Source organism: Miscanthus floridulus, chromosome 13 (genome assembly GCF_019320115.1).
Source record: "Miscanthus floridulus cultivar M001 chromosome 13, ASM1932011v1, whole genome shotgun sequence".
NCBI classification, from domain to species: Eukaryota; Viridiplantae; Streptophyta; class Magnoliopsida; order Poales; family Poaceae; genus Miscanthus; species Miscanthus floridulus.
This window is the reverse complement of record NC_089592.1, coordinates 7,529,867-7,549,766: the sequence shown is the minus strand read 5'-3', so window position 1 is coordinate 7,549,766 and position 19,900 is coordinate 7,529,867. Positions and strand designations below refer to the sequence as shown.

Here is a 19,900-nt window from a genome sequence, read left to right as displayed (position 1 = left end):
GAGGGGAACGTGCGAATACAAGAGTAAGTTCGCTACCCTCGTTTCGGTCTCCAGTAACATCCGACCCCAGCAAACGCAAGGGGTCAGATCTCACTCGGGGGCTAATAAAGGTATAAATACCTCCTTTTTTGAAACAGTCGTTACATCAGACCTCTTTCTCGCGTTAAGGTTAGCCGCAAGGTTGTGGGAGAAGATAAATGAAGCATGCCTGGTAAGACTGCAAAAAGCCCACGCCCAGACGGCTACGGTAATTTTGCTCACCAGCACAATCAAAATTTCCCCTTATACACCCCGAGCCCTACAGTCTTAACGATTGGAAAGATAAGATCGCATAAACCTTTTTTGCTCGAATGCAAAAGGGAAGAAAGTAACGAACGAAACAAAATTGCAAAACAAAATTACGAATATGTTTTCGGACATGAAAGTACCAACACTTGTCCACATATTACAGATAAATGTTTATCAAACTTATTCAACTGACTACTTCCTCAAAGGGAGAACCATGTTTTTCAGCCTGTTCGCCAGGTTCCAAGCAATGGGAGTCACCACCTTCTCAATCTCATCCAGCTCAGAGTTTTCGTAGCCAGGCGTGAAGCCGAGGCTCATTACCTCCAAGTTGATTTCTTGATCATAATGAGAGCGGGCAACAATAAAGGCTTGGGTGATCCCGGCATGAAGGCGTCCTCCTCAAGCTGGCCCACTCGCGCCGTGATAGCCACGGCACGGGCCACAAGTGAGCTGGTTTCCTCCGGCTGTGCCACCCCTAGGTCATTGAAGACCACCCCGACGGCGGTGCGCAGAAGATCATGCTCGTCACTCTCGACCTAAAGAGTCCCCTGCATCTCATCGAGCTCCATGCCTAGCCCGGCAGAGATGGTCTCGGCCTCCAACCTTCGGGTCACCATGACTCTAAGATCTACCTGGACGGAGCTAACCACCTGATGCTCCTCATCGTGCTCTTGGACGGCCCAGTCGTGCTCCTCGTGGACCATGCCACTCTCCGAGCGAAGTCTTTCCGCAGTCTAGCATAGCTCATCTCACTCCCCACGTAGCCGGGCAATCACCTCGACATCCTGATCCGCCCTCTGCTGCAGTGCCGCGGACCTGTCCTCGGCTTTTAGCTTGAGATTCCGCTCCATCTCTAGCTCATCCAGGAGTTCAACGGCCCGCTGGCTGGCCTCGGTATCCTTCTAGAGCAGCTCGTCCCGCTCCTTTCAAACCCTGGTGGCCACCTCCTCATCCTGCTGCACCCTCGAAAACAGATCCTGGAACATCCCATGGATCTCCTCCGCGTCACGACGCGCCTTGGCTTCCCACTATTGGGCGGCAGCAAGGTGGGTGTCCACATCTTCACGCAGCCAGGCCTCCTCGGTGAGGCGGTCCCATTCCACCTTCTGCTCATGGAGGAACCGAGATTTCTCCTGGCTATGAGTAACAAGGGACTAAAAAGAAGACCAGTGTCAAAAATATGAAAATACATGAAGAAAGAAGAGTGCGAAAGGAGAGATCAAGCGGATACCCGGCCATTGGGAATGATGATGTCACATAGGACGACCCTAGCCTGATCTAGGACATCCATCATCGTTGAGATCCCTTCGTTGAGACTCCCCTGCTCTATGCTCTCGGTAGCATCATCGAGCGAGAAAAGAGTCGACGTTGGGTCCTAGGGATCCATCCACTGGAGTAGTGACTCACCCCGCATGGGCGAATGGCTACCCCCCAACACTAGGGTCGAGGTCAACCTCCCGCTGGTCCTCTCCACCACCACCACGACGCCCAAGGACCCTATGGCCATGTCCCCTCCGTCTGGCCCACCTCAGGCTCCGTCGCATGGGCTGCCAGAGGCGCGGATTGTGCTGCCCCCTCGGACACCACTGCGGCTGCATCCGGCTGCTCCTAGCATGGCATGGTCACGACCACCTCCGCTTGCGACACCAGGGCCTCGACTTGTGGTGCCATGCCCACCATAGGAGGTGCCACAAGCGCGGGCGGTAGCTCTGTCTGCTCCAACATAGGCGGTAGAGTCACCTCCGCCGTCATCTGCTCGGCGACCCCCGAGGGTGCTTCTTCAGGACTGAGGGCACAGGCGCCACCGCAGGTGGCACCTAACCAGCCGACGAGGCTGCAACATCAGTTCTGCTCCTGCCCAAAACAGGAGCGACATCAAGCGACGGCACCCGTACCGCCTGAAGAGCAACACTCTTCTTGGGCGCCAGCGCTAAAAAATGGCCTCGTCACAAGAGTCTGCAAGAGGTAAAAGGCATAAGGCCAAACAGAAAAACAGAGGAATCGGTGACTTACTCTGGCGCAGTTGGGCGGTAGGAATGTTTTGGGGATGAACCCCCAGTTCCTGCTCCAACTCGTCTGGGCGGGGCCGCTTTGAGCCTGCCCCCTGTTCCCGGGCAGAGGGGCTCGTCTCCCTTGTCTCCGAGGATGCAGCCGTAGAGCCACTTCTCTTTGTCGGTACCTCGGGCATGGCGGTAGATCCGCCCACCCCCATTAGCTCGTGGGGCACAGTGGCGGATCCGCCTCCCCCCATCCACCGGTCCTCCTCTGGCACCACGGGTGTGGCGGCTGATCCGCCCGCTCCCACCGGTCCTGAGGGTGGGCTGATGGTTTGGCCCGTCTCCGCCGGCCTCACGGACTCACTTCCCTCGCATGGAATAGGAAGGGTCCCTGCATGGGAAAGCGAGTGCCCGTCAGTGAATCCTCGCCCTCCAGGACATCCCAATCCACATCGGCAACTACCTCATCAAAATCCTCATCATCATCATCGTCGCTACCTGTCTCCTCTCCTCGATCTCGTGCTTGTTGCTTCCATAGCATCTTCTTCTTCTTGAGCTCCCTCGTCCTCCTATCCCACTCGGCTATGGTACAATTTGTTGTCGCCAGGATCTAGTCTTTCGGTAGCGGAGCTGGGCTATCCCTAAGGATGAGTCTCTTTGGCTGGTCCCGCTACCCCAAGGTCAGCTTCAAGGGGTCAGAAATTCAAATGAAAAGGAGGCATGGGAAAAGGGAAGTTACGAAATCGATGAACCCCGGTTCTGGCCGCATTGGGGGATGCCCCGGCACCGGATACACAAAATCAAGGACAACACCGGCACTATCCTTCGAAGGCTCCATCACCTCCTTGATGCACTGTGCCACTTCGGAGGGGGGAGCGCATCGTCGACAAGTGCCGTCCCTTCAAGCGATGCTCCGAGCCCCATCAGGTATAGGGGGAGCGTGCGGCTCATCAATAGCGCCACCCTCCGCGTATGGTAGGCGCCGATGATACCCGATCCCTTCACACCCCTCTCCTTCAGAATTTGGAGGGCGGCAAGATGGTCCTTGATCCTCTTCTTGTCTTTGTTTGGGACACCCCACTTCTACGACCCCGGGACCTCTTCGATGATGTGCCCAGAGAACACTGGCAAGGGGGCGGCAACATCGTCCTTGACGTAAAACCAAAGCGAATGCCACCCCTTGTTGGAGGTCGACAGATGCATCAACAGGTATTCGTTCACCCAGTTGTTGTGGAGATGGATGCTGGCACATCCTGTCGGCACGCTCAGCTCTTGCCTCCCAACCCGCTTCCTCGACAGGTTGATGGCGAAGAGATGCCGCCATAGGTCGAAGTGGGGACTAATCCCCAGGAACCCCTCACATAGGGCAACGAACACCGCAATGTGCTAGACCCCATTGGGAGTAAGGTGCTGCAACTCCACCTAGTAGTAGTACAACAGCCCCCGAAGGAACTTTATGAGCAGGTATGGCGAATCCCCGCTCATGGAAGTGAGCGAAGGACATGACATACCCTCTGGGAGGCGACGACACGTCCTCATCACCGGGCAGCCGCCACTCATCGGTGGCGGTCAGCGGACGAAGGAGGCCACGGTGAACGAGGCCCTCCAGGCGCTAAGGGGTGATGTTGGATCTGCACCACGGCTCCATTGAAACAATTGGGAGGGGGGTGGATGCAAGTTTAACGGTGGCTATGATGCGGATGCGAGCTTGACGGCGGCTGCGATGCAAGTGCGGGAGGCATAGGCGATTGGTGGCGGAGGTTGTCGATGCAAAGGCGAGGAGGCAAAGTATGGAACCTTGGGGGCGAACCCCTCAGTTTTATAGGGGTGACGGATGTGAGAAGGGCAACTGCCTGCCTAGGTCTCTGAGCCTACCATGATACACTGCCGCGTCACATCGCAGGATATGCGTCCGCGATCCCTATCCTTTCGCACCAAAATCACACCGGACGTTTTCGCCTTCCCTAGGCAGACCAGGACTCTTTTCCCACAGAGGGGATATGGGTCAAAAAGCTTTTTTCTCTAGCCTCCCTAGGCCTAGGAGTTCAAGGGCCGGCCCAACAGTCTCGATGGCCATCCCAACGAGGGATGGGCCCGCGAGCGGCTAGAACTCAGGTACACGAGCATCAAGGGAGCCTCGATCCACAATCGAGTCCCAACCAGGCTGACCCTGGACGAAATCCCCGTGAACGGGATACTAGGGTTCCTTTAAAACTGTCCAGTGGACAAAAACCAAATCTCACAGCCTTACCCGCGAAGGGTCCGAAATTACCCCCCGGGCGATTCTATCCAAATCACCCAGGGGCTCGGGGGCTACACCCGACGGGTGCGCTTGCGCGCACCCTCTGGCGAATCAAAATACCACTCGGGAGATTCTATCTGAATCACCAGGGGCTCGGGGGCTACACCCATCGGGTGCGCTCGCGCACACCCTCTGGCAAGTCAAAATACCCCCTAGGCAATTCTATCCGAATCACCCAGGGGCTACTGTCGGGGACCTAATACCTAGGTACCTAATGAGGTGGAACTGATAACCATCGAACGTTGACTCTTCCGGTCAGGCAAGAACGCAACTAAGCTTCTTGCCCGAACAACAGAAGCTTGGTTCTACCTCGCCCGACCCCTGAGGGCTAGACTCCACCTCGCCCAATAGCTGAGGGCTGGTTCCACCTCGCCCAACCCCTGAGGGCTAGACTCTGCCTTACCCGATGGCTAAGGGCTAGCTCCGCCATCGCTCAACGTCCGAGGGCTAGCTCCGCCTCGCCCGACGTTCGAGGGCTGGATCCACCCCACCCGATGTCCGAGGGCAGGCTCCGCCTCACCCAACGTCTGAGGGCTGTCTCCGCCTCGACCGACAGCTGAGGGCTGGTTCTGCCTTGCTCGACGACTGCACCCTGCTCCTTCATAATGATGAGCACAGGGAATGATAGGACATTCGAGTCAACCGCAGTACCAAGGACCATGCCCTACACGCCTGCAGGAAGGTACCGTCAGGCTATGATGGGACGGGCACTTTATGCCCTTTCTGACCTAACAGAGCCCAAACAGTGTTATAGGCGCCGACTTTTGTCCTACAGTGTTGTAGGCGCCGCCATCAGCCCTCGGACGCATATACTAACACAAGCATATGACAACCACTACGATCCAAGACAGAACTCACATCATCCACAGTGACGGACGCATGGTCACTTCCCCGTCTACTCCCCGAAGGGTCACAGCTTGGCTCTCTGGCACGCCGCACCATCCGCCGGTGTAGGATGGGACACACCCACTTGCTGAAGGAGGCCAGGGCATGACTCTTTAAGGATCAGCAAACATCCTATCCCTAACAAGGTCTGCCATGTTAGCAGGGCAGACACAGGGGAAAAGGAAGACCCGGCTCCCATGAAGGACCTTCTCTACCTTTGGTTCTTTCCTCTTTCTCCCATGAAAAAGATAACAATACAAATGAATGGATGATTCAACACAAGATGTGACTTGATGGCTTGAGATGGTGAAGATAGCAAGGAAAGGCTTGGAGGTACTAAGCAACGGTGAAGGGCAAGTGATGGCTTGGCGGCCGAAGAACCTAGCTAGGGTGAAGAAGGAAGTACTTGCATTTAGTTGAGGTACTAATCAAGCTACGATGGTCATATTGATGTGGAGGATCAAATCTATATTGGACAAAGTGTTGGAAGTGACTTGATGCATTTGGAGTTATTCATATTTGATGAATGGAATCAAGTCACGTGCTCAAGATGGCTATGCTCAAGTGTATATCCACATATTGGAAACCTCACTTGATGAAGATTAAAAGAGACAGCATCAATTCGAAAGAGATCAACTCAAGCAGTATAAATTTGTTTTTCATTTGATCTTGAGTTTAATAGGTATGCCGTACTATTAAGAAGGATGCATCATGTTGATAGATAATTATTCATAAGTGCTCATGCCAACCCATGTGAGTTTTGAGTGTTTGAGAGACAAAAGAGCTAACTTGTTTTTGCTGGTCTGGTAATAGCGGACATGTCCGGTATTGATACCGGATGTGTCCGATATGTACCCAGCCACGATAAAATTCTTGATGTTCTTAGGTTGGTTCGTCGGGAGTTCCGACGTAAGTCGGAAGTTCCGACGGTCAGGAGTCCCGACAATGGTCGGGAGTTTCGACGTCTCGCGCTTAACTGACTTGGAGAGTTCACTGTCCTGGTCATACTGGATGTGTCTGGTATTCATACCGGATGTGTCCTTTATGGACGACTAGAGGCCAATGGTTAGTTTTCAAATGCCTTGAGGGTCGAGACTTCCGACGTGAGTCGGGTGTTCCGGCATGCATCGGGAGTTGCAACACCTCACATACATTAACTTAGTTACCATAGTTTTCAAATAAGCTGAGGGTTGGGAGTTCTGATGTGAGTCAAGAGTTCCGATGGTCGGAAGTTCCGGCATTCATTGGGAGTTCTGATGCCTCACATCGTCACTGTAACTCTATCACCGTTGGCACAGTGCAAGTCATACCAGACGTGTCCGGTATGGCAATGGCTATAAAACGACTAATTTTTCCAAGGGGGCTATAAATCCCCCCAAGCCTCCACCTTTGGAGGCTGTTGATTCTGCTGATACACATATATGTTTTTGAGCCTTGCCAACTCTCCCAAATCCTCTCTTAGTGAGTGTGTGATCCAAATCACAAAATCCATTTGTGGGTTAAGAGAGAATTTGAAAAGGAGAGAAAGCCGCCACTTGAGCACTTGTGCATATTGTCTATTTCATGATTTGCATTTGTTACTCTTGGACTCTTCGGTCCTAGATGGTTAGGCGTCGCCAGAGAGCACCCAAGAGATCATGGTGTGCCTCGGAAAGTTTGTAACGGTCGATTCCGTCGCCTTCGGAATCAACTAGTGGAAGGAGGAAAAGGAGTTGGAAAAGACTCCGGCTAGAGTGACCTTCATGGTACCCTCTAGGGCTGACCTTTGCTGGGTCACCCATAGCCCCCTCAACGGAGAGTAGGACTCAAACGGGTCAGAACTTCAGTAAAACAAATATCGTGTCTCAATTCGCATTTCATTTGATATTTGTGTTGCTTAAGCTCTTGTGCAGGTTCTCTGTGTATATTGTCATCTCTAGTAGGTACCTACAGTTTGGCTTGAAGATAGAAATCGAAAGGAGCAAGTTTGGGGCTGCTCTGCAGAAATCATGTATACCGGACATGTCCGGTATTTCCTACCTGTGCTGAAAATATTTATTCTCTGTTCTAACTTTGTGTTGCAGGGTTGTAGCTTCTAGATATATTCTTTATACCTTGTTTACTCTATGGCTAACATGTGAGGGGTGGTATTACTCTTAATTTGGAGTTTCCATTTTGGAAACTCTCTTTTCTAATTGTTTCCGCATTTAAAGGTGTTAATTTTCAGAAATGCCTATTCACCCCCTATAGGTGGCATCCTTGGTCCTTTCAGTGCCCCAAGCCGAAGGTCGTGGTGATTCGTGGGCTGAGCAGGAGCCAGTTGGGTCGACTCCCCCTACCGGTTGAAGTGAGGGGGCGTGGGTCGTGGCCTGGGTGCGGTCCTCGCCCGGTGGGCCCGTTGATGTCGGATCGGGGCTTCAGAGCCCTACCGCTTCCATCTCGGTATGCCTTCTTTGTTTCTTTTCGATCTTGCTGTTGAGTTTTTTTTGGAGTGTGACTGACCTGTACTTTTTCAACAGCGGCCGGATGCTGACAGGGCTGAGCATCGCCGCAACTCTAGTGCGGGAGGATTGGAGGCCCACCTTACAGCGCGCTGTGGCGAGCGGTGGGGAGAGCAGGGTGGTGGCAGCGGGTCCTTCCCTTCCAGGGGCGGCGCCCCTCGGGTCGGTCGCCAGTACGGCAGTAGTAGCAGCGACGGTGTTGGCGGCGATCCCGGTGGTGATGGCGGAGGCCGCGCCGAAGGTAACCCTTGCGGCCATTCCTCCACCGGCTGCGGTGGAAAAGGAGAGGGAGACCGGGCTCCCTGCCTCGATGGGCGGAGGGCCGCATGGCTCACCCTCCCGGTCGGAGCTGGAGGTGCCGGGGGGAGATGCGGCCGGGCTGGAGCCGGAACGCCTACCGGTGGCCCATGAAATCGAGGTGGTGGAGATCCCTTCTGACAGCAAAGCAGGTGACGAGGTGGAGCCATCGGCGCCGTCACAGGAGCTGGCGGTGGTCCGATTGTCAGCTGGGCCTTCTAGTGGGCTGGGGGCCACTGACCTGGTGTGGCCCTACCTCGAGGACCAGAGGAAGGTTCGGTTCATCCTTCGGGATGAGCAGGAGGATCAGCTTTGGGACATGCATGGAGGGAGAGGACTCGCCATGGAGTCCGATCTCGCCCAACTGTTGGTGAAGCTTGAGGAGGCCCAGGAGTGGGTTAAGTCCGTCCAGCGGGCGGTCACGGTCGACCTGCCCCACGTCGTAGAGGTGAGTTTTCTGCATTCATCCTTGACCACTTGGTCTTTCATTGGTTGCCTCAGCATGCTTGCTTCTTGTTTTTGAAGGGTCTGGAGGAGATGTCGAGCTGCAAGTCTTGTTTCCTCCGGATGGAGCACGCCTGGGTCACCAAGCTCGAACGCGAGCTAGAGTCCACCCGCCATGAGTCCCATGACCGGGCGGCCGAGGTGACCGGGGTGCGGGCGGTGGAATTGCTCGTGACAGAGCGGGCGATCACCGCCGAGCGGGGGCTTGAGGCGGTGAAGGTTCGCCAGTCGGAGATCGAGGCAGCACTGTAGAAGTCCTTGGCGGACACCGAGGTGGCACTCCAAAGTTCCCTAGAGACCCTGGAGATGGAGCGAAAGGCCCTGGAGTCAGAGCGGAAGGCCCGGTCGGAGGCCGACCAGGAAGTGCTCGCGCTGCGGGGCCGGGTGATGGGGACAGAGGAGGCGAACACCCGGCTATGCGAGCAGGTGACTCGACAGGAGGAGGGACTCTCCATCCTCAAGAACACCCGCCTCGGTACATACGTTTTCTGCTTTTTGACATGTTGGTTTCTTCCTTTAGCTTGCTTCTGAGCTTGTCGCCCTTCTTCCAGAGCTAGGTGGAAAGGTGGAGTCCTTGGAGTGGGACCTAGAGACGACCAAGGCAACGATTGGCCAGAATGCAGAGGTCCTGGCCAAGTCCCTTGAAGAGCGATGTGCTCTCAAGGGGGAACTTGACCAGATACACAATGTTGCCTAGCTCGTCGTCTCGGAGGTCTTCGGGCTAGCGGAGGTTCCGGATGAGGTTCGGGCCCTCATCACCGATGGGCTATTTTATGGGACATCGGGGTGTTAACTTTGGTGGCGACGTACCACCCGGACCTAGACTTCACCGCCATCTGCAGCGGGTATGCTGATGGCTGGAGCGTGGAGGACATCCACTCGCTTGGGGAGAGCTTGCTGCCACATGCAAAGTTGGTGGCCGAGCAAGTCTTCGCGCAGTGGGTGATGGATGCTCGCCGTGCAGACATGGCCAAAGGCGCGCGTCAGGAGGATGTCACCCAGCCTATGGATGGCATGGAGCCTAGGTCAAAAGTGGATGTCGCCCCACCACTAACTGAGCCGAACGTTGCCCAGTCGGAGGACGGGCAGCCCCTACCCTCGCCGGTTGAGCTGGTAGCCGATGCCGCTGGGGAGCCACAGTAGAAATACTTTAGCAGATGTAAAAGATAATGTCATGGGGGAGCCCCCTGTGCAAAGTGCTTTTGTGTATTCATGAATACAGTAACTTTGTTTTGGTGATGGAACTACTTCGTTCGGGGAAGCTTGTCCCATCCGTTCCTTATTTTTATCTTAGCATAACTTTGTTTTTTATTCTTTTCTTTTTTGCACCTGCCCATTTGTACCGTAGGCTACAACCTTAAGTGCCCGGGTGTGGCCCGTGAGGCTCAGCTGCTCGTAACCGTAGGTAGAGGCAGGGTGTGATCGGTCGGAATATTTAAAGCAAAGTTATGTAAGGTAATTAAAGAAATGGACTACCCTTTCATTCGGGAAAAATGTATTTATCATATGATAGTAAAAAAGAGAGGTGGTATTACACCCCCGTGGAGCCCCCGAGTGACCCGAGGCGAAAGTGTTCGGGACGGGGCGCTTTATAGGAGCAAACGTTAAGTAAAAAATGGTAAGACCGAATTTTAGGGGAAGAAACGACGTAGCTGTTCGCTGTTCCAAGTGTTGGTTAGAACATTGCTGTTGTCGTCCTTCAGTCGGTAGGCGCCCGGTCGGACCACCTCGGTTGCCGTATAGGGACTTTCAGTCGTTCAGATCCTTGCCCGCCACGCCCCCTTTCTTGGCTGTTGCCTCCTTGCCTTTTCTTTCCTTCGGCCCGTAGGCCTGTCGCAGAAAGCACTTGAGGAGCTCGCAGTCCTTGTACAGGTGCTTGACGGGGTAGGCGTGGTTGGTGCACGGGATCTCCATCAGCTCGTCGAAGTGGTCCGGAAGGCCCTGCTGGGGCTGCTTGCCCATGTGATCAGCCACGATGACCAACGTGGAGTTGGCCGATCGGCGACAATCTTTCTTGTTCTTTTTGCCCCTCTGCGTGGAGGGGCCCTCGTCCTGATCCTCGCACTTGGCCTTGCCTTTGTCTCAGCCTCTGTTGAAGACCGCTCCGACCGCCTCCTCGCCGGAGGCATGATTTGTGGCGACATCGAGCAGGTCACGGGTGGTACGGGGCTTCAAGTAGCCAAGCTTGTGGATCAGGGACTCGCAGGTCGTCCCGGAGAGGAATGTGCTAATGATGTCTGCATCGACGACATTAGGGAGGGAGTTACATCTTTTGGAGAACATGCGGATGTAATCCTATAGGGGCTCGCTGGGCTCCTGCTGGAAGCTCTTGAGGTCCCAGGAGTTCCCAGGGTGGACATACGTCCCCTGGAAGTTCCCAACGAAGACCCTCTTGAGGTTCGTCTAGTCACGGATGCGGTCGTCCAGGAGGAATTCAAGCCATGCTCGAACATGTTCCCCTACGTAGATAGGGAGGTACTGAATGATGAAGTGGTCATCATCCACTCCACCGGCTCGGTAGGCGAGCCGAAAATCTTTAAGCCACATACCAGGGTTTGTCTCCCCGGTATACTTGGTGATGTTGGTAGGGGGTTAGAAGCGCTGTGGGAATGGCACACTCTGGATCGTTGGCCAAAGGCCTATGGTCCTGGGCCATCCGGGCTGGGACTACGATCGTCCGATCAGCGACCATGCCTAGGGTGCGTTTCACCGCTCCCCGCGATTATCCGGCCGGGGTCTATTTCACCTGCCTTCATGGCCGCCTGATGGACGTCATCATCATGCCTAGCCTGACGCCAGTTGCTGATGACGCTGCGAGTGTCTTGGTTCAGCTTGAGCCGCTCGTGCATAGGCGGTTGGTGCAGAGCGGGTGCCAGGTTAGGCCGAGGCGCAGTTGCGGCCTCCTGTGCCGCGCTAGGCGGCTATAGCGGTGAGCGGATGGAGCAATTCGTCTGGTGCGTCCCCACTCCCCTGGTGGGGAGAGAGGCTATGAGTCGGTGTTGTGATGCGGAGCTCTCCGCCTGTTGAACAGTGGTGGTTTCCACCAGTGTCCGGAGGTTCCGGTGGATCGCCTGTTCCTAGGGGTCATTCGGCTTGGGAAGGCCGCGCAGAAGAATTGCCGCGGCGGTGATGTTTTGGCTAGCCCAAGCGAACTATGGGCGATCGTCCCCCCATCCATGATGTTGCGCTAGACCTGGCGAGCGCTACCCCGGGCGCCGCTTGCCGCGTTACGCGCACGGGGCGCAGCGTGGTGCTCCGAGCGCACCGACGTAGGTGGCGGTTAGTTCTGCCGCCATTATCATAGCTCCTCGCCGTGCTCTTGTGCAAGCGCGAGGGCCCCCGCATGAGGGTCCGGAGGGGTGTGAGTCTGCAAGGACTCCTCTACCACCGGTAGCTGTCCCGAAGCATCCGCCATAGCGTACTCCCGGGTTGGACGGTGGCTTTGTGCCACGTCACCGATGCTAGAGCCGTCACTCTCAACCTCATCATCTACGAGTTCGTAGAAACAGGTGGGAGCATAGCTCGCCATCCCCATGAATTCGGATGTGAGCGAAGGCGGCATCAGCATTTTTTAGAGCCCCCGAGCGTACGCGTCCACGGGGGACATGAGACAATAGGGGAACCAGTCGTACGGTGGTTGTGGCGCGGACAACATGGTCCCTCAGGATAATCGGCGGAAGATAGTAAATAGCGAGTAAATAACAGCATGTACATTACTCACAGCAGGGTTTGAGCAGAGCGTTTGCTCAGAATGAAGTGCAAGTGCCTCGTCGTTGAAGTCATCATGTGTCCTAGAGCTGATGGAGGACGCCCCTCCGATGAGCGCCGGAACAAGTGCCTCCTCGCGGAGGTGTAGTACGCAGAGCCGGTCGGCGATGAAGTCCAGGCTTCCGAAGAGGAAGGCCTAGGATGGCTCGAAGACGGGAGGCCCCTGCATCCCAACAGGTGGGAGTGCGGGGAACCCTAGTGAGCCAAAGCGAGTCGTATCGCTTGAGCCCACCATGGCAAAGGTGGCGGAAAAGTGGGCCATTCGATGACCAAAAGTGTGAATGTACAACGTCCTCCCCACGGACGGCGCCAACTATTGGTGCAGAAAATGACCAACACGTAAATACTTGTAGTTTTGCCATACATTGTGATCGGATGTGTCCTAGCACTCAATGACACAGGGTTTATACTAGTTCATGCAACGTGCCCTACATCCAGTTTGAGTCGGTCGGTGACTTTATTCCTGAGCCTAGGTGCTCAAAGTTTGTTGTAGGGTTACAAACAGAAGGGAGTAAGATGGGGGGTACAAGAGGTCCGGTCGGACTCTGGTCTGAAGGGCCGAGAGTGACAGGAGCTCCGCTATGTGCTAAGTGATCGAACATTTGTTGTTCATTGGGATCCATGGTCGTTCGGATCGTGTGTGTTGTTCGAGTTGTTATGGACTGATTCTCCTAGGAGAAAGCGCATCCCCTTTTATAGATGAAGGGGATGGCCTTACAAGAGAGAGAGTGTGTGTGTGTACGTATGCTGAGTCTTGTTGCCCACGTCGTCGGGTACAAGATGATTGTAGGCGTCCATAACACTGTTAATGTTAGATGCATGTGGGAGGTTTGTGTGGTCTTCTTTCGGTATGGCATACGTCGATGCCTGCTACACTGTTGATGCCTAGGGGCCTGTGAGGGGTTTTACCGTGAGCTGTAAGCAGAGGTTCGGTGTATCCCTGGTTGGAGACGCGGGTCAGAGTCAAAAGCGGTGTTTGGCCAGGCCTTCCTATCAGAGAGGCAGGCCAGAGCCGGAAGCGAGCGTTGTTCCTCTTTGGCCAGGCCATCCGGTCGGAGAGGCGGGCCAGAGTCGGAAGCGAGTGTTGTTCCTCCTTAGCGAGGCCTTCTAGTCAGAGATTGGATCGCCCTTCTGGCTTGTCGTTTAGGTATTTGGGCTAGCCCAGGAGTTGCGCGTCGTTCGCAATGTTGTCTACTAGGCCGAACCTTTGTTGGGAAGCCGGTCCATGAGGGACCCCGGGTTTATGAACCCGACAGACAGTGACATGCTTTGGTGTTTCTTTTGGGACAGATGGACTGGAGGAAGAAGAAGCTGAAGAAGCAGCATCAGCATCCGCCACAACGCCGTGCGCGACGCAAAATGACAAAGGTACGTACATTTGCCTATTTGGTGCCACGGCTCCACCACAGCTAGCGTGGCCATCAATAGCAAAGCTAGAGCGTAATAGAGGGTGATGCGACAATAAATGCCTCCTTTCATCCTCTTCCTTGTGCTCCTTTTCTAGATTCTCCTCTCTGCGTCTCTTCTTCATCATCTCCTTGTCCTCTGCCTCCCATCGTAACTGTTTCTGCATCCACTCCTTATCTTCTGGCTTGATCTCAGTGTCGATCCACTACTCAAAATCACAGAGCGGTGGAGGGGTCTGCAACAAATGCAATTGTTACAAAACAAATAAATCATGCAAGACTTCATTTGACACAAAATAATTATTACACAACATCAATTTCTCACCATCTTGTTACTGCGGCGCTGACGAAGTGTAGGCTCAAACGCAAAATTGGTATACATCCAATACCTCTGTCTATACGTGTTCTCTTCATCGGACTTGGCTACCTTGCAAGGATCACCGCACCAGCACATGAGCACTGGAACACCACTAGGCAGAGGCAATGGGTCGAAGGCATTTCCGGTCATCCGGACATAACTACAATTGAACCAAATTTGTTCTAAGAACCGAAAGCAATGAACATTAAACCCTAAACCTAGGGTTTTTCCATTTGTTGCACATAAATAAAAACATAATATAACACAATGATAAGAGATTACCTTGGCTTACTAGCTTTATCACGCTTTGGCATCCTACCTTACATAATACAAAAAATAAAAAATCACTTCAAACATTAGGTAATAACATATCTAGGGTTGCAAAATAGACGTAATATATACCAAATTAATGCGTAAAAATGATAAGGGGAGAGAGGATACCTTGCTCGTGAAGATGTATGGATCAAATCGAAGTATCCAAGGTCAAATTCGTCGATTCAAGAGATTGGGCGGGTTACGGAGAGGAAGAACCCGAGAGGAAGGAGGAAGAAATGAAAGCAGCCTCTGCAAGGGAAACTTGGCCGTGGGTTTTGAATCCATGCTCGGCGCTAGGATCCATGGCTTCGAGCTTGGAGCCGAGATCCATGGCTCTGAGGTCGGAGCCACAGATCTTGGCGCCGAGCTCGGAGCCAAGATCTGTGGCTCCGAGGTACCGGCCACGTCAATGCCACCTAGGATGCCCTACTGTGCACTGCCAGGCACCTCAGAGCCAAGATTTGTGGCGCCGAGACGTGTTACTTCAGAGCTATGAGTCCTGGCGCCGACCCCAGGGTCCAAAGATGAGTTTACGTCTCCTAGGGGTGCAAACGTAAATTTTCTTCAAAAAAAGGACCAAATTGCAAAAAAATGGGTCGCGGGAGATAAGGAGGCAAGGCGTCAGGAGGGCGCGTAGGTGGGCGTGCGTGAGGTGCGCGGAAGCCGGGTGCGACGGAACGGAGGGGTGAAGGGTGAGTAGGGGTGAAAATGGTACGGATATTTTCCGATCGTATCCGACACCGAATTCGTTTAGAGGAGTTCAGATATGTTCGTATCCGAGTTCAGATATTTAATATCTGATACCGTATCCGTATCTGAATACTCAAATCATATATTTATGATGTCGATATCCATTCCTATGACATATCTAATATTATCCGTATTCGAATTCGAATCTGAATAGAAATACGTAAACAAATGTAATATCAATGATATCCGTTCGTATTCGATCCGTTTTCATCCCTAAGGGTGTGTGATGAGGTTTGATCCAAACTGTTTGGGCTGTTGGATCTGAGAGAGCAAGAGAAAGAAGAGGCTAGAGTAGATCTCGTGGGTTCGTTTCAAAGGTGTGCTGGTTCTGGATGTAGTTGTTTTGCTGCATCTAGAAGGGTCTTCTGCGGGGTTATTTGTTAGGGTAGCTGTAGAAAAGTTTGCAAGCTTTTTATATTGGTAGAGATAGTTATTAGGACCGGACCGGACATCGAACCGGTGAGACCATCGGTTCACGGGTTCACTGGTCCAACCGTTAAGAACCGGTTGAACCGGCGGTTCGATAGTTTTGAACCGGCCACAAATACTTCAGACCGGTGCAATATAATTATATACAACAGATAAATTCACAAACAACCCGACCACCAAAATATAATAAAATGACAACATTTCATAATGCATCATAGCCAGACATGTCTTAATTTAACAAGTTCCATAAGTTTTGCTTCTCTAGAGTTATTTTACAGGATACGCCAAATATTACACATGAAAAGATAATATATGGAACATTTACGAATTGGGGCAAAAGGGATTTAAATATTAGTTGAAATAGTTACCACTGCAAAAGAACCTCAAATGCTGAAATGGAGTGTACCATTGCGAAGAGTTTTTTGAGATAATCAAAATAGATATATTATTTGTCTAGTTTAGAGCTTATATAAAAAACTTGTGAAATTTCGAAATTAAAAATGCCATAAAAAAAATCAATAACAGCAGTATATAGTAGACAAACGTTCGACCGGCGTGCCAACCAGCGCACGTCCAAGAATGCGAGCCTACTCAAAATGCTTTGCAGCATGTGTTGTGAAAAAAAATACACGCAGCATAGCAGGCAAACGCACACGATGACACGACAAAAGTATGCAGCGGCCGGCGCATGCGCATCCAATCCAAACGCGCGACTGCGCGAGCCACCAGCAGCAGGCAAGCCGCAGGCGGGCCCACCCGTGACATGTGCACCCGGAGTCCCGGAGTAATCGCACGCGCGCATCAGCTCTGAGCCGGCCGGTTCACCGGTTTCCTACGAAACCAGCCGGTTCAACCGGTTTTTATAGGTCTGATTGCAGGAATGGTCTTTGAAGTGAACCAGACCGTTATAGGCTCTGATTTGGTCTTTTATCGGTCGAACCGTCAGTCCAGTCCAGTCCTAATAACTATGATTTAGACTAGCCAATTTGGCTCAGCTAAAGAAGCAAGAAAAATCTTGCCAGCATAAAAATCTAGGTATCCTTGTTGGCCAACCAAACAAGTTGTGTGCTCCAACTTCTTGCTGGGTCAGGCAGCACAGTATCCAGCAAAGCTACCAAGCAGCCCTTAAGTTCACACCTCGCACTCCTTGGGGAGTCAATCAATTACAATAAGTGTACATTTCTATAACATCATCAACTTGATTCTTGAATATTTGAATTTCATCACTAATTTATCAAAAAAGATTCTTTATGATGAATTCAGCTATTATTATGATGTGCAGATTTCTAGTAGTGCTTGTTGTATGTGAATCCTTGTCGTACGAGAGTTTTTCTACTTCATATGAGCGGGTTATGAGTCTAAATCACATACAGGACACGAAAAACATGAGGACATTGTAGTGTGTAAAAAAAGATGGACAAAGAATAACTTTACTTTTTAATATCAGATATAATATAATTGATCCGGCAATCAGGTGGATGTTTGATCCACTAACTAATCACAAGTATATTTTCTAAGGTTTGAAGCCATCAAAAGACGCAGTCCACGTCCACAACATAACTAGTGCTGGTATGTTGATCCAATAATCATAAGTATTACACAATACTTGATTTCATCCTTCAATTATGTGTATGTCAGTCATTTTTTTGTAGTATTTGGGACATCATTTATAAGATTATGACATCTTTTGTGGCTATTATATAGATCGTTTGTCCGCCGTGTTATTCAGGGGCGGGCTCACTTGTATTCAAAGGTATTCAGTTGAATACCCATTATTTTTGCAAAAAAAGTTCATATATATAGTGCATTCTAGGTATATGTATGGAAAAAAAACAAAAATAAACAAGCTAACACAGTCAATCCAAACAAAAAGGCCCACCGGACACCTTCCCTCTCCCTGGCCCAATTTGTCACAAGCCCAACTGGCCCACTCGGCCTCCATTGGGTCACAGACCCACAACACGCACGCGCCACACATCCAGGCGACGCGACCAGGCTTCCGTCCGTGAAACCTAACCCTAGCCAGCGCCGGTGGCGGCAAAGGGCGGAGCTTGGAGGCCCCTAATCCCCTTTGTCCTTCGCCCGGCGAATCGACGACAATGGCTGAACGGCGCAGGCCGGCGCCCGGCGCACCACTAAAAGCCGGAGACGGGGCAGCGGCGGCGGCAACCGCGCCACCTCTGCGGCTCTGCAAAAGAGGGAGCAAGATATCGTAAATGCAATGGATCTTCTGGAGTTCACAAAGGTAGAAATGGATGTTTTGAGACAAGATTCTGGATGGCAAGAATTTCTTACCAAGATCACTTCTTTTTGTGAGAAGCACAATGTTAAAGTTGTTGACATGAATGGGAAGTATATTCCTATGCAAAGATCAAAGCAGTTCTATAGAGGTGCCATTAATTATCATCGGTTTCATGCTGATATGTTTTTGGGTGTCATTGATAGGCAAGTTCAAGAGCTTAATAATAGGTTTGATGAGGTAAACACAGAGCTACTTAGATGCATGGCATCATTCAATCCAACCAATTCCTTTTCTGCTTTTAATGTTGAGAACTTGGTTAAACTTGCTAGGTTCTATCCACATGACTTTGAATTTCAAGAAATGAACCAGCTTCATTTTCAGTTGCACCATGTGAGAAATGATGAAAACTTCAAAAATTTGAGAAGTCTAGCAGAGTTGTCTATGATGCTAGTTAAACAAGGAAAGGTTCCTCGGTATGAAATTGTTTATGAACTTGTCAAATTGGTGCTTGTTCTCCTTGTTGCAACTGCTGGTGTTGAGAGGGTCTTTTCTATAATGAATTTGATAAAGAACGAGAGAAGAAGTAAGATGGGGCAGAAATATTTGAATGGTTGCTTGGTCACATTGATTGAAAGGGAATTCTTCATACAAGTTAAGGATAAGGACATCATCATTCATTTTCAAATCATTAAGGATCGGAAAGTTGTCCTGTAGCTTGTAAGTTGTAAGCTTTGTTACCATTTTGCTATTTTATCCTCTATTTATTTCACATGTTGCCACTTTGATATGTTGATCATTAGTAGCTGGACAATTTCAAGTTGTGATCAATTTTATTAATCAATGATGCTACCACCTAATTCTGTGTTATAAAACTATAATTTAGGCTGTCAATTTTTTTCTTACCATCTGCAATTTTGAATACCCATGGTCCAAATCATGCTCCCGCCTCTGGTGTTATTGGCTTATTGCCAATTGGTATCCATATAAGGACTTGTTTAGTAAGACTCCTCCTCAAAGGTTCCTCCTTTTTTTCACTGGAAAAACTGCTCCAAATAGCTTCTCCTGCTAAACCTTTTGGTAGGACTCCTTCGCAAGAGTAGAGCCAAAAAGGAGCCTTACCAAACAGGGCCTAAGTACTCCATCACTTAGGGCTTGTCCAATGCGCCAACGTGGCGTGCTGCACCAAACTCCACCTTGGCCTTGGGTATCCATGTCATCTGGGCTAGTGGTCTCACAGAGCAGCAGAGACGCCCGCAGAAGCAACATTGGCCTGGTCCGACGAAAGCTGAGGACAACACTGAAGCAAGCGTTGGAGCGAGAGAGTAGTTCCTTGCTCTTTTACTGCTCGCGTTGGAAGATGAACTGCCTTGGTATGCTACTCCATCGATGTGGTGTTTCTTTTGTCTCAAAGCACTATAGAACGTACGCCTCCATTGGCCCAGCCCTTAGGGTGTCTTTGATCTCCTCTTTTAAATTTTAGAGCTCTAAAAATCTTAGAGTACTTTAGCTCAGTTTTGATATCTAAATCTTTAATGTGATGTGGGCTAAAATTTAAAGCTAACTTGTTTAGAGACTTTAGCTCTAAAGTTTATAGAAGAGGATCTAAACAAGCTCTTTTACTTGATAGTAGAAAGTTAATTTATACTGTAGATAAATTTTTATCCTGGATCACCGCCTCTTGAGAGGTTGTATAGCCTGTAGGCGTGCAGCATGACTCTGCGATGCCTTTACCGTCCTAGTTTATCTCTACAACTAAAACATTCATAACTATTCTGTCCACATGTGCGACACCAAAGCCGCTCGCTCCCATACATCCCCGGGTGCGACACCAAAGTCGCTCGCTCCCATGCATCCACCCGTGCGACAACCTTTGTGATCT

The 19,900-nt window shown here is 51.3% G+C and overlaps 1 protein-coding gene across 1 annotated transcript; it reads left to right on the top strand.

The window, feature by feature from the left end:
* The first annotated feature begins 11,443 nt into the window (after positions 1–11,443).
* On the top strand, positions 11,444–18,735 carry LOC136499362 (uncharacterized). Its single transcript, XM_066495047.1, has 2 exons — positions 11,444–11,629; positions 17,896–18,735. The coding sequence occupies exons 1-2, from the start codon at positions 11,444–11,446 to the stop codon at positions 18,733–18,735; spliced, it is 1,026 nt and encodes a 341-aa protein (XP_066351144.1).
* The last annotated feature ends 1,165 nt before the right edge of the window (positions 18,736–19,900 follow it).

Bases quoted from the DNA above. Each gene is read 5' to 3' on its own strand.
- LOC136499362 (XM_066495047.1), top strand. From the start codon at position 11,444: ATGCCTAGGGTGCGTTTCACCGCTCCCCGCGATTATCCGGCCGGGGTC. The intron at 11,630-17,895 runs GTTAGGCCGAGG...TGAACGGCGCAG, and splicing joins TGGTGCAGAGCGGGTGCCAG to GCCGGCGCCCGGCGCACCAC.